At 44.7% G+C, this 22,511-nt stretch overlaps 1 protein-coding gene across 1 annotated transcript; it reads left to right on the forward strand.

Moving 5' to 3' along the window:
• Positions 1 to 667: 667 nt before the first annotated feature.
• Positions 668 to 22,206, forward strand: PAFAH1B1 (platelet activating factor acetylhydrolase 1b regulatory subunit 1). The gene is made up of 11 exons (XM_058817731.1): positions 668 to 891; positions 13,778 to 13,986; positions 14,409 to 14,493; positions 15,683 to 15,757; positions 16,610 to 16,816; positions 17,135 to 17,303; positions 18,173 to 18,275; positions 18,983 to 19,211; positions 20,598 to 20,699; positions 21,323 to 21,479; positions 22,038 to 22,206. The coding sequence occupies exons 2-11, from the start codon at positions 13,955 to 13,957 to the stop codon at positions 22,109 to 22,111; spliced, it is 1,233 nt and encodes a 410-aa protein (XP_058673714.1). The 5' UTR covers positions 668 to 891; positions 13,778 to 13,954; the 3' UTR covers positions 22,112 to 22,206.
• The last annotated feature ends 305 nt before the right edge of the window (positions 22,207 to 22,511 follow it).

A 22,511-nucleotide genomic window follows, 5' to 3' on the forward strand; every position in this document is an offset into this window, starting at 1 on the left:
GTGCCAAGGCTCTGCTGTCACCTCCTGTGAGCGCATGGGTTAAAGTAGCACTGGTCTGTGCCTCAGTTTACCTACATTTTGAGATACCAAACAAAGGACATTTTGAGATTTAACTAAATGGGGTTTGTAGATAATGCGAACATTCAGTTCCCAGTGTAAAGTGCGAGTGTTTCTATGCTACCCCTGTGAAGGGGCTCTGGGAGGTGCACAGGGGAACCCCTAGAGCTCCCCTCACACGGAGGTGATGGACACAAAGGATCCGAACCTTCTCTCAGCTAGTGAATCAAACCTAAGGGACAAGGTCACTCACTAAAACAGAGCTGTCCTGGGAAGGGATTCCTAGGAAGGGACGCTCGGAAAGCACTACAGAGCCCGGTGCCTGCGGGAGGCCAGGGGGGACGTGGTGTACCGGCGGTGCCTCGCCTTCCCGGTGCTCGGTGACACCCGCCGTGCCCGGTGTTGGCGTGCCCGGTGCCACTGCTGCGGCGACCGACGTTTTCCGAGTGTGCCTGACCCTCGTGGCCTGCGGGCTGCGCCCGGTTCTGCCGGTGTGTGCCCGGACACTCCCCGCTACTCCCGGGGCTCCCGGGCCGCCCCCTCAGGCGGCCGGCCGCGCAGTGCACGCCGGGAAGCGCGCGCGGCACGCCGGGACACGCACCCGGCGCCTCGGCCGCCCAAGATGGCGGCGGTGGCCGTCCCCGCCCCCGGCCGCGCATGCGCAGCGCCGCGGCGGCCGCGCCGCTCCCGCCCTCCCTCCCGGCGGCCGCGGCGCCTCTGACAGCGCGGAGCGAGCGGAGCGTCCCCGAGCGCCAGGACCGCGCACCGGAACCCCCCGCACCGGGACCGCCACCCCGCACCGGGACCCTGACGCCGCACCGGGACGCCGCGCCGGTGAGTGGGACAAACGGGTGTCGCCGGACCCGCGCGGCACAGCGAGGCGGCGGCGCCGGCGGGGCTCGGTAAGGCCGAGGCCCGCCGCCCCCCCGGCCCGCGGGTTGTGCCGGCCCGGGGCACGAGCGGCCGCCGCTTTCCTCTCCGCTCTCCCCCTCCTCTCCCGCTCCCCGCCCTCGCCCCGCTCCCCCCCCCCCTCTTCTCGCTCTCAAAATGGCGGCCGCGCCCGTTGGTGAGGAGGGACCGGGCGGGGCGGGGGGCGGCGGGGGGGCCGGCCCGGTGTCCTCCCCCCGGCTCGGTGTGGGGGGGCTCTGCGGGCCGGGGCGCGGCTTCCCCGCTTCCCGGAGATCCCGGCCCCGCTCCCGCGGTGACTCTGCAGGAAAACAGGGCCCGGTGGGAGCGGCGGGGCGGGCGCGGAGCCGCCGCCGGGCCCGTGTCCCCCCCACCCCTCGGGCCGCGCCGCTCCGTCCGTGACTTAGCAAATACCGGGAGGAGGCGATGCGCCCGGGTAAATAGCGATAAAATAGCCTTCAGGGACGACGGGCCTGGTTTGTGTGCGGAGGGGACCCCGAGCATCCCTCCCCGGTTCCTGCCGGGGCTTTCTCCCTGTCACCCCTCCCCGGGCAGGGCCGGGCGTCGGGCGATGGCCCAAATGGCCAGCGCGGCCGAGGCACCGAAAACAAGACGAGAATTAATAATCCAGGGAAAGGAGTAGGTGTTGTTTCAGAATTTGTCTCGCATCCCCAGTTTTCCTGCAGTGCTCAGCAGGGCAGCAGCGATAGGAGGTGGCTCAGACCTTCAGAACCAGCTGCAGTAAAACGGGGGAGGGAGGTCTGATCTCTGCTTCTGGGGGTCATATCTCTGCCTGGATGGCTGCAGCTGCACAGGCTTCCCGTGAAAACCTTATAATATTGCTTAAATCCTGTATTAATTGCTGCTCCCGAGGTTTTGTTTCTGCAGGAGGTTATAGGCAGACAGGGCTTTTGATGGAAGTTAGGGGGTGGGAGTGGTGCCTCCCTTGAAAAGTTTAGGGTTTGTTCAGTTCTGTGGGCGTGAGATTTTTTTGATTTTTTTGTTTTTTGGTTTTTTTTTTGTTTAAGGTGAATGCAATTAAACTTGACCTTTAATACCAATAATGATGTGACACCTTCCCTTTCTTTGCCATGGTATCACTCGAACCATTTCAATAGTGCTGCAGCAGTGGGCTTGGTTGGTGCAGGTCAAGTCCTTTCATAATGAATTGCCTACTAGGGATGGGGGAAGGTTAATCTAAGCTATATTAAAAATCTTTAATAAACACCGTTTTAATATAATTAAATGTTTGGGCATATTGACCTGGCTAAATTATGTATTTTTGTGGTGATTCTTTTAAGTATATGTTCCTATGACAGTATTGTTCATGGCATTAGGAGGTGGTGGTTAAAGAACCTTCGTTCAGTGATGATCATTTTGTAAATGATTGTGCAGCATTTGGCTGGTTTTCGGGAGAGGGAGGGTCTGCTGTCAGAATGTTATTTGCCCTTAGAGTAATTTTATTAAATAGGAAAATTATGTTGGGGAACTAAACAAAGAAAATATTTTTAAACTGTAAGATGCATTGCAAATATCCGGCTTGTTCTCGGGCATCTCGTTTTTGTGTGTTTCTGTTGCTGTTCCCATGTTTGTGGATGCTGTGAGCAGCCATTGAGCAGGGAAGAGACTGGGTGGAGTAAGGAGGCAAAGCTGCGAAATGGCTCGATTACCCTTTCAGAGCTTTTTTTTCCTCCCTTTGCCGGGGTGGAGGAATACTAATTGCCGTAACAATGAAGTCTCTTCTTTAGGGAAGAATCTAATGGTGCAGGAAGCTTCGGAAATGAAACAAATCTCACATTCTGTTCTGAGACTGATTTTTCTGCAGGGTGGATTTTGATTTGTCTGGCAGTGAGAAGTGACCAGTCACTGTTGCAAAGCCGGATTTTTTTTTGTCTGATAACCGCTTCAGTTTATCCACTTAGATATGCACTTGTTGAATTGATTTTATTTACACTTTAGATAAGAATTGCAATTTTTATGCCGGTGTTTTACACACAAGATTTTCTGGAATCTGGAGAAGCCTCTGTATTGTGGCCTCATGCTGTTATTTGTTCATGGAACTTCTTGGTTAGAGCGGATTATGGGTGGGCACACAGAAAAAGACAATCCCTGGTTTCTCTGGTGACCACAGTGGAGTGACTGCTGTCAGTGTACAGACTGGATTGCGTTGCCCTTCGTCATGTGCCAGGTTCTTGTAAAATAACATCTCAGGATTTTGGAAGCCCTTTTGAGCACTGTAGCTCTGTAAGAACATTGCTGTCCCTTTTGGGTACTACTGCTTAAAGTTGTGTGGAAAAGCGTTTGAACAAAGGATTTGGGGAATACAATAGGGATTGGAGGAAGCACCTAGGAAGGGCTGCCTATGGAAGTGCTCTCCTGTTCCACATGTGTCTCATGGCATTCCCAGCTGATTTCGGTGCTGATTGGAGCAAGTACAGCATTGAACATGGATGGTTCTGAAGCAGTATGAGGTTTTGGTTTTTCACGGGGGTCTCACAGAGATGGGCACACAAGAAAGAGACTGCTTCTCTTAGTAGGCCCAAAATTAAAATAAAGGGCAGTGGTTTCTGCATTATTTCTAGTTCATTCACTTGGAGTAGATGTTCCAGGATCCAGTGGCCAAATACCTGAGTCTAATGTGTATCCAGGCTAAAGCCAATGAAGAACGTAGCAAAACACTTTCCATCTTAGCTTTGGTTGATTTTTGCCCTTGAAATGATGGCAGTCACTTTTTCTACAAGAGTAACCTGTTCATTTGGGTTCTGCAGAACCAAAAGGCATCAACAGTTCCTTTCCGGCTGCCCACAGGCTCTGTCAGCCCATCCCGCTGACCCCTCTGCCTGTCCTGGCTCCTGTGCTTCTCCCTGAGAGCTGAGAGCTCAGGTTATGTCTTTGCTCTCAACTTGCTGTGGACAGGACAGCTCCAGAATCAACATCTGCTGACTGCCTTGTCCACTACTGCAACCTTGTCTTCCATGAAGAACTCCATAGCCATGTCCATCGTTAATAAGTGTTTATGCTTCTTGTGGAGTATTCTGGCCAAACAATAGCTGGACCCCTCTGCATCAGGGTAGCTCAGGTATAGACTGCATGTGTTTGTAAGTTTTTTTACAACCCTCTGTAGCTGCCCTGTATTCTTGTACTAGAGGTGTTGGAATTACGTAGTACAAAGGAGAGTGACATTGGAATAGTTTGGTTTAGGTCAGCTCTCTTTTTTTGGTGAACTTCAGGCCCATTTTCTAAACTAAAGGCAAAGACTGAGAGAGCAGCTGAAGCGTCCATGAAGTGGGCACTGCAATACTTCTCAGGCTGAAAATAAGAGCTGTGTAGGCCTAAATTCAGGAAATCAAGAGGACAATAGAAATCTGTAATTATTATTAATTGCTAATAATTTCAGATTTCCTATAAGGTGTGGGGGAGTTTCCAGCCTCTAACACGTAATTTGTGATGGCAACTGAAGATCTTTCCCAAGGGTCAGAGCCATGTGCGTTGATAGAATGGTGCTGGGACTCTCCTGTGGGGTTTGTTGCAGAGAAGTCATTGCATTATGCACTGTCCATACTTGCAGATCTGTCAGTGACGTTACAACTGGCTCCTCTTTCTCCCTTTTATAAGAGCTTGCGTATCATTGGCAGGACAACCTGCCTGCTAAAAATGTATTGCACTGGTGAAGCCTTGCCTGGGTGCCGGGGCTTTCTCAGGAGCTACTTTGTGAACTGACATGAGGGAAATGGGACTCCTATTGTGCCTTTTGAGGGTTTTATTCATGGGTGATGTTGCTTTATCTTTTGATCTGCCTGACAGAGTAGGCTACATTTTTAATTTTTTAGAAGTAGGCATTTGCACTAAGATACAATCCTGACCTGTTTAAAATCAGTTTTCAAGTGCATAAGCTGTTTCCTCAGAATTCTTGCTCTGAATGCTGTCCATGCTAGGGGAGTGTGGAGGGCTGTGCTCTGTGGGCAGGATGGTGACACCACTGTGGTGCAGAGGTGTGGTGGGAGCTGTAGCTCTGTCATATCAGCTTATTGGTGGGGTTCTGAGCCTAAGTTGGGTTAAATGTTTGATTTTCATGTATTACTGTTATTTTAGAACAAAACTTTTCTTCATTCCTACCATGTTCTAAGACCTACTGATGAACAGTACACATTAAAAGCCTTGGTGAGAACCAGGATTTTATCTGATGAGACACAGAATTCCAGTTTTACCCTGGAGATGCCAGCTGCTGCGGGTTAGCCCGACAGATGTCTGTTGCTAACCTGTATGTTATCCCAGTTGTTTAAAAAAGAGTCTTTTCCTCTAAGTTGAGGTAGGACCTGGATGAGGCAATGTTTGTCTCATTCATAATGTTTAAAAGCTTATTCTGTTTTCTTTTTTTTTTTTTTAACCTACTCCTCTCTCCTTAAAATATTAGATAGGTGTCATTTACGCCCTTTTGCTTTTAGTTCACTGTCTTGGAAGCCACCTATCATTTCACTTCCTGCTAGCATCTAGTGTCAGGAAATTTCAAAGAAAAATGTTATATGCGAAGTAAGTGTATGCTGAACTCCATTTCCTTGTGACTATAAACATACAATCCTTTCAAAGCTAATGTTGTGCACAGCGTTGTCACACTGACCAATACCAAGAGCACTGATGCATATATAACTATGTAAAAAAGTCACCATTATTAATTCAAAGTACTTGCTGGTTAATACATTTGGAATTATTTTTGCCATTTCCTTCTTAGTGGTACTGCTTCTGAATGAGTCCTGCAGCTTGACTTGACTACTCGTGGACTTTGGATAAGGATTGTGATTAAATGAATGTAATAAATACATCGTTGTGGTTGTGATTTTGTTGATTCTGGAAGACTTACCTGGTATTTTTTACTAGTAACTACTTGCTGCACCTTGAGAAGGTGTTTCCAGAGATGGGCCCGTCCGTGGTTGAGGTTTGTAGGTGGTGCAGCAGGAGTGTCTGTCCTGTAATTTCCTCGGATCCGTTGTTAAGTAGGTCCCTGCTGAGGGAGTTGGTCGAAGGCTGTTCAGAGGCACCTCTTGTTCTGGGGCTGCTTGGTGACTCAGCTGTCACACCTCTTGTGAGGTAGGTGACAGGCTCTGTGGCGTGGTGCTGTGCTGGTTTGCATCTGGGATAGCACAAGGGCATTCATGACTGAGATTATTTATACCTTGCCTCTTGTATCCGTGTTAATTGTTCCCATTGTGCTCCACAGACCTTAAGTTCCTTTGGTTTAATTAGACAGACAAGTGTCCCCCTCCCCACCTCCCCCTGAGATTGCCTCTGCCTTGTTTTTCTGCTTAATGCTAAAGCAAAGGTGTTACGATTATCCCTCTTTAAAACTAGAGGAAAATCAGGTGGACGCAGCTAGGCTGTTTGTGGCAGATAAATGACTATTTCTTCCAAAACTAAACAACATTGGCAGCTTGTCTTGTGCCGGATCCACTTGCTTTTTGGGGTGAAGAAAGAGACTGGATAAACAATTTGATTTGTTTAAATGCTCATGTCTTTGCAATCTATTAAGAGGATGATGTCATTAATGAGTGTCTATGTATTTTAAACAGATGGTGTCTGTTAAATCAGTAATGGTAGAAGTTTCTGGTTCTCTCACCTTCAGCTCTTGTTTTAGAGGCAGGAGTGTAGTAGGTGAAGGTGGGTGATAAGAAAGATGAGACACCTTCTACCAGAACCCTGATTGCATTATTTTTGGTACTAGTGTCATGAAAGGTTGAACACTGTACCCTGTAACAGAATAAGATGTTACAGATCACAATTATGATGAGCTTTTTGGTTTTCTCCCCCTGCCCCGGGCAAGTGAAACCATTTTTGGTCAACAAGATTTGAAAATGGATAAAGGACCAACGGTGTTCTCATGATTGAAGAGTGGAAGTTCTAAGTTCTTGTTTGGATTTCTTTGTGGTTTATACCTTCCCCTGTTTCTAAAATATGAACATAGGTGTTCCTTTAAGTTTTCTTCTGGATATTTTTCTTTATAAATTTAATCAATTTGTGGTTGTTTTTGTTAATATCACATTGCCAGGATAACAGGCAGTTTATGATTGAATTATTTAAATTTGGTTATAGTTCTGTCACCTCTTTTACAGTTATAAATCTGTTACTTAATTCTTCAAGCCAGAGAAGTATGAGAGGAAGAACTGAAAACAACAAAGTTCAAATCCGGTGCATGCCTGCTGACAGACATATCTAAGTGCAGCACTCTTCTCCTGGTGGTCTAGAATTGCTATCCCAAAATGTGTGTGTGTTGTTTGACCTAGCAATAATGATACTGAAAAATACCCTGCTGGAGTCGTGCAGCTGACCCTGATGCGCTTGGCTCTGAGCAAGTGTTGAGTAGCAGCGTGTAACGTCGAGCCCGTAACACTACCCCTGCGTGCTGTCCTGCTGCTCTCGCAGCACCCCAAGCAGCAGAGTGGGGCTGCCAGGTCAGAACTTCTCACACATGTTAGAGCTTTATTTTCTACTGCAGCCTGCATTCTTCCTGTTGTTGGTAGCTAAAGTTACCTGCATTTTCACCTAGAATTGAACAGGCAGGTTAGAAGGAGGATGTTTTCCCTTGTTTTCCACCAGAGCCTACACACAGACCTCAGGCTGGAGCTCTGACCTGGAGGAAGCTCAAAGACTCTAAAATGATATGACAATGCTCACTCAAGATGTTCCTCCTGAGAATTAATTGTATCATGCTTCTATCAGAATTGCAAAACTGAAGTGATACATGGTGAAAAAATATCAAGATTGAATTAAAGTCTTCTTTTAAAAAAAAATATTTCCCAAGCAAATTTGGCCCAGATTCCTCAAAGTCATTTGGTGTTGGTGCCTGGGAAGTAACAAGGCCAGAAATGTGTTTTGTTGTTTTACAGTCCTAAAGGTGGGTAGTGACTGCTAGTGATGTGTTAAAAATTTAGCTTGAAATAATATGGGAAAGCAGACGGGCATAGGAGTTGATTTCAGAATGCGCAGGCGTTTCTTTCAGCAGCATGCTGCGTGGAGCACCCAACTTGCTCCTGCTTTATAGCATCTTGATGACATTCCTTAGCTTTATTTTTCAGATGTAATTGCAACCTGCATTCCAAGTCTTTGGAACACAGGCACTATATCTGATCTGCTACAGATTGCTTTCTGGTTCCCCATGGATTTTGTGCTGAATTATTTTCAGAGCTAAACTACTGTATCAGGTTTTTAGCAAAAGCAGTAAAAGTAGGTGAAATGGGGAAGAAAACAGGCATAAAATTTTTCACTTTTTTTCATGTTAAAAATATATTTCCTTTGATAAACCTGTAACTGAACTGAAACGGGAGATGTTTTTTATGAATTATTATAAGCACTGTACAGAATGCTCTGTGTACTCTGTGGATAATACATTGATGTATCAAGCAAAGTGTTGACCTACGGGCATTTTGAGACTTCCCTTAATTGCAGAATAACAGGCTTACTAAACATATGAATTAAAAATAAGGCTCAGAGTTGTAATTCAGATCAGATTTGCTTCTTGTTTTGTTTTTCCCAAATCAGATAGCTGTTGGAGTTCACTTCGTCGTAATCCCTCAGCCAGTTTTACTGATGTAGGCTGAAAAGTGGAAAAAAGATTAACCCAGCTCATAAATGAGTAGCTTTCTCATATTCTCCCACTCATCCCTGCTGGCTTAGCAGGTGATGGATTCCAACATTTTCTAGGATAAGGTCTGTTTGCCGCACTAAGAGCAGCTGCATGCCTGTGCCTGGGTGATTCTACTGTGGATGAGCTTTCCTGCAGTAATGGGGGGTGGGATGGAAGCAGGAGAGGAACTGAATTATTTTACTTGTTACTGTTTTTCTTTCCTATCAACAGATAGAGACATATCTGGGAACCCTTTTCAGGTCCTGATAGTTATGCCTAGGAACCATGGATATTACTTCACTTCTATGGAATCTGGTTTTGAGTACATTGTGGAAAGAATTGCCTTATTCTGTGGCTTGAGTTTGATAGAGCAGCTTTTGCTTATGCTTTTCAAACAAAATCAGACCCATTAAAAATGAGTTTAAATGAAAAGGAAGTTTTCTTATATACTTGATAGAATTTAGCAACATAATCCAGAGGTGTAAGAGAACAATTCATGTGGTCTAGTTCTTCCATAAGGACTGTAGCTCTAATTGCCTGGGAATTACTCCCAAATAACCCCTTTAAGTTCTCTTGTTAATGTTATGAAACAGGATACACTGTCGAAGAACCTTGCAAGGACCTCCTGTGCCAGCCATGTAGCAAGAGACAATGCAACAAGAGTTTCGCCTTTAGTAATGCACAAACGGATCCTTTCAGCTTTAAAGAATTGTGGAATTTAATTCTGATTATATCAATTCAGTTACTCTTTTTGGTGGCCTTTGGTTATCATAAATGGCTGGCCTTTCACTGGGATTATAAAATTAGCTGAAGAGAGGGAGATAACTGAAGTAGGATTTTGTGTATATTAACAATGCAGAAGTAAACTCCAGGAGTTTTCTTTGAGGTAAAAAACCTTTTAAGAATGATAGAATGTGTTAGAGAAACCACTTGAAAGTTGCTAGCATGTAGCTGGACACTTCAAAATGTTTTAAGTTTTATAGGGGTTATTGACATTTTAAATGATAAGCTAAGATTTAAATTGGAACCTTAATGTGAATAATAAAAAACTCTTATTTGATTTCACAGTGTGAACTCAGTTTTGTGTTTCTGATGCTGGTGATGGTTCATGTGCCTTTTTAACACTAAATACTTTGTATTAGATGTGCCTTAGCTGACAGTCTGCAAAAGTGATGTCCGATTTTGTTTCCTTCAATAAACGTTCTTGGAGAATATAATTTAAAATGTTGTCATAATAATACTTATGGAAAAAATGGTCTTGTAGCTGAGTTAACTAAAGTATTAGAATTCTGCAAAAATACACAATTCCTAAAGCAGTGTTGAGCTAAAGGTTTGTTGAGCTTTCAGAGCTGCACTCTGCTGGTCTGTTCTGTATCTGCTGATGCTTTAGCTCTGTAATTGATGCCATGTATCACTTCTAATTTTTAATATAATGGGCTACATTTACATGTTTAGTGTACATAGCTTGTGTTTTTGTGGTGAAGACTGTTTATGAGCCTACTGTGACTTTTTCTGAGCAGCAGAAATGGGCACTGTTAGTCAGTTAAGTGTCTCCTGAAGCAAGTATGAACCCAGTCATAGAAATACCTACAAGCCAAGGTGTATCATTTATTGGCGTAGCATACCATGAGCTGAGGGGAATCTCTTGCCTGAAAGTGATTATTTTTGCCCTACCTCATTGCTGTGACTGAGCGTGTAGCTATTGTGCTTGGATACCTCCTGTAGAGCTGTCTCAGCTAACAAATGGAGCTGAACTTGTTTCATTTTGCTGTTGGTGCATTTATGAATCATTTGCAGGTCTCTCATTAAGTTATTGTGAGGTTTTCCAGTAATCTCGGAAGCACTTGAACCACACTGATAGCCATCAGTGGAAGAGCCCAGTGTTTGAAGGCAGGAAGCAGCATTGGTCTGTGGAGTCCTCTCAGTCACCCTGGGCAGAAGGTGTTCCTGTCTGTGCCGGCTTGGTGCGGGGCTGTCTCTTTTAAAATGAATGTATTTTCAAAGATTATGCTTTAGTATGCCACTCTCTAGTCCTGCAGCACCAAAGGATTGAAGTAGGTCTGCTCTCTGTACTGCTCTGATGTTTCTGCCAGTCCTGAGTATCAAAGCTGATCTGTAGCTGAGTGGAAAGGTGGGCAGCTGGGATGAGGTGCAGTTGCCTGCCGAGGATCTGCTGCTGTTGGTGGAGATGAGGAGTATATTTTGTATAGGTAAGGAATGGTTTGTGTTGTTGTAGAAAACCATGCAGGTCCTGTGCTGCCAGGAGGAGTGAGATGTGCCCATTGCACGTGTCGTACCTGTGCCAGCGACAGGTCTCCTGCCAGCTCCCAATTTTAAAAGGCTTACAATGACACCTGATCTTGCTGAGAACACCTGTAGCCCTCTGTTGCTGTCCTTATGCAGAGGTTTGCCGCTTGGTGCTTTTGTAGATGCAGACTATTGATAGGGGGAATCACATAGGTTTTAAGTTAGAAACTGCAACTTGGAAGCGTGTAAGTGGCTATTAATAAAAGGCACATCCTGGTTCACACTAAATTAGTAGCTGTTACTCCATGGGTGGCTAAATTCAGTGTGTTTTTTCCTGTATTTAATAGTGGACAGAGTAAAATTCTCATGTAAAGACACCTTTTCTTTCAGAAGAATATCTAACTCTGTCTTGACACTGCCTTAATATGCTGATACAAAGTGACCATTTTGAGGCAAGATGTAATGGACAGGTGGCAATTCTTTGTGGGTTGTTTTTGTTCCCCAGGGTTCCCCCAGAGCTCCAGCTGCCTCTCATGGCTGAGCAGTTTGAGGGTAGCGAGGTGGTGGCTGATAGATGATGGAGGAGGACTGGTTAGTCTTGCTTTGCTGAAGCCTGTATGTCACTGTAAGTCTGTAAGTCTGCTCCAGCTGAAAAAAAGGTAGTTCACATAGTGGCACAGGTGTGTAATTAATGGTGGTCCTTGTGGGTTTGAACACTTCTGCTTGAGTGGGTTCTTTGTGTGGGCGATTTTTCTTTGTTTTGTTTTTTTCTTTGTTTACAGTGGGTTTTGGTTGTTTTAGTTTTGTTTTTCTGGTTTTGTCTATGAAGGAGGTAGTCCTAAAAATACTTCCCCTTCTATTCAGGTGGCTTTGTAGTTAAAAGTCAAGAATGCTGAGCAGGGCGCTTGGAACAGACCCTTCTGGAGGAGCGAGAAGCTGTAGATCAGTTGGTTGGTGGCTTTGGCTCAGCTGTAATTTGTTAATAGCAGGAGTAGCTACTTTGCCATGAGGCTACTGGAATTTATCTAGTACTAGGATCTGTTTCTTACTAACAATTCAGAGTTAGATTGTGGAGCAGCCCAGGTGTTGGGAAGCGGATATGGGATATGGCAAAGGTTGGGGTTGCTTTACATTTGACAGGGAAAATGCATTTCTAAATAGATGACATGTGAAAGATGTCCTTACAAACACAGTTGCTGTTATTTTTAGACTAGTGCTATAATTGCATCTCCCAGATGCCACTACAAAATTGATGAGATATTGGGCTTTTTTACTGGAGTCAGTACACTGTCACTGGATTTGCTAGGCATTCACTGCATAGCGGCCGTTCAAATACAAATCCCGCCTTCAGGTTCTTGCTCTGGCAGGCCTAGAGGCAGGTTTTGGCCGTGGCGTGTTTGCGCTGTGCTGCGGGGCGCTGCGGCAGCGCTGCCGTGTGCCGGGCCGTGCCCGGGCCCGTCCCGCTGCCCCCCGCGCCCGGGCCCGGTTCGGCACGGCGCGTCCCGCGGCGCGCCCTCTGCGGGCGCCTCTCAGCACTGCAGGGCCTTGTGTTGGATGCTAACTGCATTTCCGTTAATTTGCGTGTGGTAGGTACTCTGCTCTGTACTGAGCGCCGGACATCTCTTGAAACCCAGTTGTCTCTTTACCTGGCATGAATTGGGTTTTGGGACAAGAGGAGGTGAAACGCTCGCTTCTGTTATCTGAAAGGGTGAAGCCTATGCTGTTAGTTTTCAGATGAATTGTTTCTGAAATAGCTATTGGGGAAGAGGTTAGACTAATTAAATGAGGCATTGTCTGTTCAGAGTGCTCCTATCGTAACTGGCTAGCAGGCAGTATTACAGTATGCAGCATTTAACGTGGAAGATCCACCAACAGGGTGGAAACAAGCAACTTGCTGCTTAAGCTCATTTTGAAGCAGACAGCAGGGCCTAGATAGGTTTAGAATGAAGCCTCTGATCCCGTGATGAATAAGTAGCCATTAATGATGCACGCTTGGTGTTTTCCTTTTTTCATAGCAGGCTATTGTTTAGAGGGGGCTCCTTACTGAAGTTGTTACTGAGCTGTGATACTGCAGTCAGTGTACCTGTGTGTCTAGGGAGGGGCAGAGGTGAGGCACGGGAGTGTGCAGTCTTCTAGCAGTCGGTAGAAAGTATACAAACCCACCTGCTGTCTCTGAGCTCTATACATTGCCTCAGCTTATCTCGGTGCTGAAGGCTGGTTGGTTGGTCAGACTTGCTGAGTCGCCTGAGTGAATGATGAGTTCTGTCCAGAACCTGCTAGGTGTGCAAGAAGTGCCATTTCAGCACTTCCCATGGTCATGGTGCTCACAAGGTCCCTGCAGTGCAGAAAGCAAAGGCAGTGTGGGTTTGGTGATGTCACTGAGCAGAGGTTGAAGCTGCCCAGTTGAAGCAGGTTGTGCACTGAGAATGCTGCAGTTCATGTTTCTGAATCAAAGGATACTAATGAGTCTGTGTTTTGGAAAAGCACAGCTCCACTGGCTTGAGCCACCTCGAGCGTGTCAGGTTTCAGCTGTATCCCGAATTGGCTGGCCTTGCCAGAGGTGTTGTGATCACTCCACTGCCTCAGCCCAGCTTCAGTCATGGGCCTGTGGCAGCTCTACCCATGGTAATGGTGCCACTCTGATCAGATTGAAGGACTGTTTAAAAATTTGCTGTGCCCTGAACATGGGGGGGGACGAAGTATTAACTCCAGGTAAACAAAGAGAACAGGTATTGTCTCTTGTTCAAAGGTTCTTCCAAACTCCCTCAGGTGGTGGTACTGGAGTGGGAAAAGTCATTTGTGTGCTGCAGGTGTGTAGCACTGTAGCTGCAAGGGCCCCATGCTGGGCTAGAGCCAGAGTCTTTAAAGATGCTGCTTGGATAAATCTAAGAAAGCTGCCTGAGCAACGCTTGTTTCAAGGAAACAAATGATGTCTCTTTCTCCTCCTTGTAGATGGATTGAATCTTCTATGTTGAATGCCTCTGGATTTCCTACTGGGTTTGACATCTGGGGAAATACTTGTGATTTAAGCCACTGTGGCAGACTGAATTGTGGATCCTGGGTTCCCAAGACTTTAGCTCTTGAGGAGAAGCCACTGCTCGATCACGTTAACCTGACATCTCAGCCACGATGGTGCTGTCACAAAGGCAACGAGATGAACTGTAAGGGATCATTGTTTTTAAGTTTGTATTGCATTTTCATGAAACTTCAATTATTAGCATTTGTTTCAAAATAGATTTTATTTAGAGTTTCTCTGTTCACATGCCCTTTAAGTTCTGTGTATTGTGGTTTGGATCTCTCTTTATTTTTGCTAGAACTGATGGTATTTGAAACTAGAATTGGGAAATGATGAAAATAAAATTTCAAAGTTACTGGTGGCATAAAAAATGGATTCTTCAATTTGCAGTAAGCATATTACAATATAAGATGCAATCTGTGAATTCTACATTTATCTTGAGTAAATTCTGGAAATTTTTTGCTATTTTACTTTATAACGTAGACAAGGATCTGATCAGAATGCACTATGTTGTGATGGCAGTATTTCTCTGAGTCCTTAAATTGTATTTGAAATGTTGTTTTGTAGAAATCGAGCGATAGCAGATTACCTCCGTTCCAATGGCTACGAGGAGGCATACTCGGTTTTTAAAAAGGAAGCTGAATTAGATGTGGTGAGTTCAAACAAGATTCTTCATGTATATTTTAGTTCAGAAAATCCTTTTGAGATTTGAGCTGGATGAGGAGTTAAGCCATCACCTGAGTTTGTTGCATACCTCTTGGGTAACCGTGTAGTAGGAGGGCAGGCTGAAACAGTTCATAGAGATTCATCATCCAATAAGGCCAGGCTGGACAGGGCTTGGAGCAGCCTGGTCTAGTGGAAAGTGTTCCCCCCTAGCAGGGGCGTGGAACAAAATGAGATCCAAGGTCCCTTCCAACCCAGACCAGTCTGTGATTCTGTGATTGTGTGACCAGCTCTGGTAAGCAGCTCTGTTTGCTTAGACTCTACAGATGCCAGTGACTCAGACCAGTCATTTCTTGCAACTTCATTCTGTTGACTTGCCTTTGTCACAGGTAATTTGGTATAATTTTTAACTTTGCCACCTATTAGCATAGGAGGTATGCATTTCATATGGCTACAGCTGGATTGAGTAGTAAATTGTGCTGGATAAATCCTTGCCTTTTCTTTGTTACATATCTTGCATTGTTCTTTTTCTAAAATGCTTGAAGTTTGACTTAATTTCTCCAATTTGCTACGAGTATTGAATAAATAAGTAGAAATGACGAATTTAAATACCATGCTTATAATTGAAAATCCTAATATAATTTCCCTATCTGCCTTATCTATCAACCTAATTTAGTCTCCTCTTCCCAAAGCTTAGGAAAGCAATCTAAATAGGTTAGATGGTCCTGAGGGAAAGAGAAAACACAGCTGCTAAAAGTTTCACAACTTTTATACAAGAAAATCTGAATTGGAGTGGGCTATACTAAAGTGGAAAGAAAAGGTAAAGGCTGAAAATATTTGAGTAAATTGGAATGATAGATGTGTAGCTCTACAAAGAGAGATTTAATTTTTGTATGGATCATTAATGCAAATTACTCCAGCTTTCACAAGTGCCCCCACTATAGCAGTAGATTAACATCTGTCTCTGACCAAGGTAGCAAGTCCTCAGAGCTTTTGTCTGCTGTGGAGTAAATCTTGGCATGGTTATTTTCTGATGTCTGTTATCTTCATCACATTTAGGATTATTGTAGTATGAGACTGTAATTTTGTAATAGAAAGGATGTGCAGCACTTAGTTACTTCTGCACCTCTGACGTTTGTGTTGCTTTTCTTCCTCTTTCTTTAAATGCCTCTTCTCAGAATGAAGAGTTAGATAAGAAGTATGCTGGACTTCTGGAAAAGAAATGGACGTCTGTTATAAGATTACAAAAGAAGGTAAGTAGAGATGTGCTGGATGTACATGTATTAAAAGTTAGCCCAGAAAGCATTCAGCACTGAACGTGCGTGTGCAGTCCTGAAGCTGGAGAGGCAAGAGGTGCCTTGAGGCAGTTGGTGAGCGGGGAGATGGAATTGCTGTGTGCAGAGGGTCAGGCTGGGCTGGAACGGAGGAAAAATCAGTACTGCCTGTTGTCTTTGGCCATGGCCCTGGAGGGAAGGAGCCATTAGCTCCAGTGCGTTCCGTGGGGATTGTGCTGCAAGTGGAGAGTACAAAACTCTTTTTAGTCATGCTTCAATGGCTCATGAGTGTATCAAAAGCAAAAAACCCCCTGAAATCAGTGTGTTAACAGTGAAGTCCTATGCCTTGTGCAGGTTAATACAGTGAGGGTTTATTAGCCCTCCAGTGTTTATGTTGTTGGTTAATGTGTGTGCTAGCTCCAACAGGACACAGAATTCCTGCAGCGGCATTCCTTTTTGTTAGCACAACCTTCTTTGGTAGTTTGGCACAATCGTAATTCAGATGTATTTGTACAGTGTGTGAGTAAAGGGGATTTCGTAGAACTTTTTTTTCCTGTGAAAATATTTGGGAATTTGAAAAGAATAAATTATTAATGATTAGATTATTAAGAATTAACTATATATTATTAAAGAATAAGCTATAAATGATTAATTTAGGTTTGGTTTTTAAAATCAGTGCTACTGAATGTTGGTTATCAGTTTCAGTCCGTGCAGTCTTGGCTTTTCTGTGAGTTTTGGAGTCAGTTGTTATTTGGATTACTAATGAAGAAGGTGAATTAGATCTTGTATAAAACTGGAAATGAAAGGTTTCTTTAAAATTCTTACACTTAGGTAATGGAATTAGAATCAAAACTGAATGAAGCTAAGGAAGAATTTACATCAGGTGGACCTCTTGGTCAGAAACGAGACCCTAAAGAATGGATTCCTCGTCCTCCAGAGAAGTATGCATTGAGTGGGCACAGGAGTCCTGTCACCCGAGTCATTTTCCATCCAGTGTTCAGTGTTATGGTCTCTGCTTCAGAGGATGCCACAATAAAGGTATGTGTGTGCTCCAGACAACTGCCTGTGGAATAGGTGGCATCAATACAGTGAAACATGTTCTCCTGCTGGGCTTATAATGCTTAAAGTTAGCTGAAAATAGTTTTCAAAATGCATTATTTCTGTTAATTTATAAGTAACGAAATCACATAAAAAGAAATTTATTCTTCTCTTCTATTAAGCTTTTTAGGACTGTCTGTCTCTTGCTTGCTTAATCATTGAACAACGTGCTAGGCTGGCCTGCAGAGTGCAAATGTGAGGCTGCAGAATGCAAAGAGTAATGGGCTGCTGCTAACAGGCTGTCTGTTCCCTTGTCAGGTGTGGGATTATGAGACAGGAGACTTTGAGAGAACCCTGAAGGGGCACACAGACTCTGTGCAAGATATTTCCTTTGACCACACTGGCAAACTCTTGGCCTCCTGTTCTGCTGATATGACCATTAAGCTATGGGATTTCCAGGGCTTTGAGTGCATCAGAACTATGCATGGTAAGGTATTAAGGGATTGATTTAGCAGTCTGTAAAGTGAAGAGATTTTTTTTTTTTTTTAATCCAGGAAAACTGCTGATGTGGAATGGGGTTATAGACCAGAGTATTTTCCAAAAGAAAAAAGGGGAGATATAGTTTGGTACTTTGAGTGCTCTGTAAATAGGGGAATACATGCAGTGTTTATGGAATGAAATAGCATCTTAAATCTACTATGCATGATGGTGTAGGAAGCATCTCTGAAACAAAATGACTGAGGGACTTCAGCTTTAAATATCAAATGCTTGCTAGACAGTAAAACTACCTTCAAATCAGTGAAAGATTCCTTCAGCCCCCAGTTCCTGATGCAGGGCCAGAGGAAGGGAGGAATCAGTGCCAGAGGAGTTGTGGCTGCTCCATGTGGGGTTTGGCTGCATGTGTTTGATCACACAGGAGCGTTCCCTTTGCACTGGGTTTGAAAGCCATAGGAAAAATGAGAAAGTACAACACCCACAGCTATAAGATTCTAATATTGACAGCAAATGGTTTTTATAGTCTTATGTAAGAGCTTTTTTCTTGCTTTTAGGATCATTTTTTAGAAGGGGTGAGTAGAAATAGAGGATGCTTGAGACTTAAAAAAATAAACACCCACCCATAGGTATATGCAAGTAAACAAAAAGCACCTTTAAGGATGCTCAGTGTCTGGACTGTGTGGGTTCTAAAAGTATGGATAATTATTTCATAAAACCTCAAGTTTACATGTAAAGATTATTCAATAAAGCATGCTCTGCTGCTGTAGCTACTTGACCAAGATAAAAAAAAAAAAGGAAGTTCTGTGTGCTCTGTGAAAACTCTGCCAGTGCCACTTAATAAAGGCTTTATTTTGTTTTTAGGTCATGATCATAACGTTTCTTCGGTAGCCATCATGCCCAACGGAGATCATATAGTTTCTGCCTCAAGGGATAAAACTATCAAAATGTGGGAAGTCCAGACAGGGTAAGTGCACTTGTGAGCAAACAGCGCCAGAACAAAAGCGAGGAGAAACCACTGTGTGTAGAAATGGGACACAGGAATCTGGATGTCAGCAGGCACTCTTTGAATTGAGAAATTATGTTCTGCTGTTTAGAGTAATTCACTGAAAGATTCTGCTCCAGTCATTAGGTAGAGGGGTTTAGATGTTAATACTGACTAATTAAAGCTAACTGGTTTTGTCTTTCTAGAAGCTATGAGGGTAGATCTCTAGCTCATGACTAGTTAGAAAACTAAATTCACTGGTTTACTATGAATTTAAAGAAAGTATCTGTTACCTTTCTTGACACAGATCAAGGTGTCGCCTGATTTTTTTTGTCTTCTTGCTTGTTTCATTTATCAATTGCCTCTCTAATAACCTAAATGACCTGTAAATCTCTACTTGTTCTTAAAATACGTGTTTAATGCAAGTAGTCATGTCAACTTAATTTTCCCCCGAGTTTCCTGCTTTTTACCTTAACAAGTTTTAGCTAGCTCCTACCTGTTACTGCTTTCTCACATCAGCATCCTTTCCACAAACTCCTTATGGCGTGCTCCATCAGCTGCCTGGATGAACATGTGTGCACTAAAATATTTTATCTTAACCACTGAGTAGGTGAGGTGTGCTGAGCTTTCCAAGGCCCGTGCAGGGGTGATTGTGCCAGCAGTTGGGTGATGCTGTGTTTCTTGCACAGTTACTGCGTGAAGACTTTCACGGGGCACAGAGAATGGGTGCGCATGGTGCGGCCCAACCAGGACGGCACCTTGATTGCCAGCTGCTCCAACGACCAGACGGTGCGCGTGTGGGTGGTGGCGACAAAGGAATGCAAAGCTGAGCTCCGAGAGCACGAGCATGTGGTAGAGTGCATTTCCTGGGCTCCTGAGAGCTCCTACTCCACCATATCAGAAGCTACAGGATCAGAGGTAACATTCCCGGGCTGTTACACCAGCATGCACAGGGCGATCTTTGTTTGTGCTCTGTGTAGCACTGACAGCCGCTCAGCTTTGGGCTCAAGGGCCTGGCAGGTACAGCAGGTATATGAGTACTTTGGTCCACGTATCTTGGTGGGCAGCTAAGCCCCGTCTTGGCTTCCCAGAATCCAGCTTTTGTGTTTGGGACCTATCCTTGCACTAGTGAAAGTGAACTTCAGGGAGATGCTCTGTTCAGGGAGGGATGAGAGTGGGACTGCTGTCTTGTACTGCAGCAAAGAAATGTGTAAAGCAGCTTCTCTGGCAGAATGTGAAGATTATAAGGATACTTAGCAATTGGAAGGTAGAGGGGGGAAGGAGCCAGTCAGGAGTGCAGAATGAAGCTGTCTTGGGTGCAGAGTGCACTGTGCTGGAGTCAAGCACCGATTGCTGTGATTTACTGTAGAGCTACTGATGGGAGAAAGCATTCCTTAACTAAAATGAATCCTAGTTTGTGTGATCACTGATACCCCTTCTAGTGAGCCTCAGGAAAGCCTAAAGGCCAGAAGAAATTTTCGTTCTAAGGATGTTAAAATGTAGAAAAAAGGAAATAGAAATAAGCTCCAGTTTCTAGTCAAGCCCCCCGCCTGGGATTGCTGTTTTGCCCTCCGCCTCCAAAGGCCATGGACACCCCAGGGGAAAAGTAGCCACACTGAACACAGAGACTTGACTAGTGATGGCTTTTACAAGTTATTTCAGTCAAATTTTACTTGAATCGCATAAAGATCCTTGTAATCTTTTGATGATAAGTAATTAAAATGAAAGTCGGTGTGTCCTTCCTGAGGCCGTGTGGGCTCTGCCGGGGTGCCTCTCCTGCCCCCTGCTGGAGGGATCGGGCACAGCCCGCAGGGGAGCACCTTCCCTGCACACCTGGGGCAGGTGAGCTCGGCCGTGGTCACACCGTGCATGAGCACACACAGAAATCACTTCACAGTCAGAAGTTTTCAGGAATTCTTAACCCTGCTTCATTACATTTTATGAAGAATGTGAGCACAAAAATATGTGTGAGCTGCATCCTCGTTTGTCCCGAGATGTGGCCCTTGAGCTGTGTCTGCTGTTAACAGAGGATGTCTTGCAGTAGGCAAGTGTGTATTCACAGTGTTACTTGGCTTGTGGAATCAGCAGGACAAGCAACCATTTCTTTTAACAGATTGTGTAATTCTCCTAGCATTACTACCAGTGCCTGTGATGCAGCTTCGTCAGTGTGGGTTTACTTGCTGTAAGCTGTTGTATGATCTGATTTTGGTACTAAACAATATCACTGGGAGGGGATCTGCTTCATTCCTCCTCTTGCTGCTTCCATCCTATGCGTACCATAACTTAAAACATAATTTTCTGTAGACTAAGAAGAGTGGCAAGCCTGGGCCTTTTCTGCTGTCTGGATCCAGAGACAAGACCATTAAGATGTGGGACATTAGCACTGGCATGTGCCTTATGACACTTGTAAGTCCATTGGTGTTTTTTCTGGCAGTCCTAGCTGTGTATGTACAACCAGTTTTAATGAAATGTATTATCTTGCATGTCATGTTTTCAAGAGAAGCCAGAGTTATAATAATCCAAATGCTGGAAATACAGCTTTAATGGCTTCTATAGTTCAGATCTTGTTCTTGCTAAGAAATACTGACAATCTCCAAAATCATAGTGTGAATGCAGTACTGTGGTGTAGGTTCTGTTATGAGTAGCTTGGATTGTTTACAGAAATGCTGGTAATTATCTGAATTGTGTCTTCTGTGAGGTATCACGTTGCTGCCACGTGTAGGACTTCCTGCAGGCCATGGCCTGCTGTTCCCAGCTCAGATTCTGGGTGGTGGTGCTGGGGGTGGAGAGCAGAATTGGTGATCACATGAGGACTGCTGTTTGTTTGCGTTCAAGTACAGGAACTTGCATTGTTGGGAGGACTGATAGAGGTGTAATAATAGAAACTGGAGATAAGCTGTGAGTTCTCAGAGGCCTCAGGAGCTCAGTGCTGTCCTTGCGGGGCCAGGCAGGGTCCCTCAGTGGGCCCTAGTGCGAGGTGTGGGATGCTCAGCTCTCAGCCTGCTCACTGATCTCTCCTTGTGCACAAGGTGGGCCATGATAACTGGGTACGTGGTGTCCTGTTCCATTCTGGGGGAAAGTTTATTTTGAGCTGTGCTGATGACAAGACTCTCCGTGTCTGGGACTTCAAGAACAAGCGATGCATGAAAACCCTCAACGCGCATGAACACTTTGTTACCTCTTTGGGTACGTATTGCTCTCTGTGCCAGAGCTGCTGCTTCCCTGCTGCTGCAGCTGGGCACCAGGCTGCCATTCACCTTGGGGCCCTAGTGGCACCTTGTGCTCTCTGTGTAGAAGAAATGAACTAGAAATTAACACCAGTTTCTAGTCAAACCCCCCACCCATGTGAGTTGTAGAATTTAGAGTGTGCTGGATTTTTCCACTTCTGCTGCCAGTGTTGCTCATGGATAAGAATGTTAACTGACAGGGAGTTCTGGAACCTGTCACCAGAGCATGCAGACACGTGGGGAGGGTTCTAGTGTCAGTGCTTGCCCAGCAAAAGGAAAAGTAGGGTGTGCACAACAGTCAGTAAAGAGTTACTTGGAATTCCTGGACATTCCTGGTTTGTGTTACCGGATCTTGGTAACGGCATGAGAGAATTTGGCTACAAAAGTATAGCCAGGAGCTTTGGAATTTAGCCTTTGAGCTGGTAGAATTGTTTTGGAAAAGCAGTGCCATTCAGTGAGAGTAGGAAATGCTGAAGTTCTGGGTTCACTGGTAACGAGAGCTTTTGTCTCCTGGCAGATTTCCACAAGACAGCCCCGTACGTGGTGACTGGGAGTGTAGATCAAACAGTAAAAGTGTGGGAGTGCCGCTGATGGAGTTCACAGTGACCCCTTTTCCTCTGGATGCACTCAGATACCATGGTTACCCATTGAGCTCTGTTTAAATAAATATTGTCCTTTCATGTAAATTATTCTGGATGTAGATTGAGCTTATTAAATGTTACACACAAAGTATTCATGCATGGTGAATCCAAATTGTATACTGTAAATTTACATACGTTGTCTAGAAGTACCATAGGTTTAAGAACATGGGCTGGCATTGGTCACATCAGACCTGAGAAGGCAGAAGTGGGATGATTGGAATAGGGCACTTAACTGAATAGTTGACAGTGTCGTTATGTCGGATAATTATACCTGTTTTTCTTTCTGCTGTCTGTTGGTGCCTGAATTGGTGACCTCATTTGGGAAAAGTTTTGTAGGGCTCTTTCAGAAA

Source organism: Ammospiza caudacuta, chromosome 20, assembly GCF_027887145.1.
Source record: "Ammospiza caudacuta isolate bAmmCau1 chromosome 20, bAmmCau1.pri, whole genome shotgun sequence".
In the NCBI taxonomy this organism is placed as follows: Eukaryota; Metazoa; Chordata; class Aves; order Passeriformes; family Passerellidae; genus Ammospiza; species Ammospiza caudacuta.

Bases quoted from the DNA above. Each gene is read 5' to 3' on its own strand.
- PAFAH1B1 (XM_058817731.1), top strand. From the start codon at position 13,955: ATGGTGCTGTCACAAAGGCAACGAGATGAACT. The intron at 13,987-14,408 runs GTAAGGGATCAT...GTTGTTTTGTAG, and splicing joins CAAAGGCAACGAGATGAACT to AAATCGAGCGATAGCAGATT. The intron at 19,212-20,597 runs GTAACATTCCCG...AATTTTCTGTAG, and splicing joins CAGAAGCTACAGGATCAGAG to ACTAAGAAGAGTGGCAAGCC.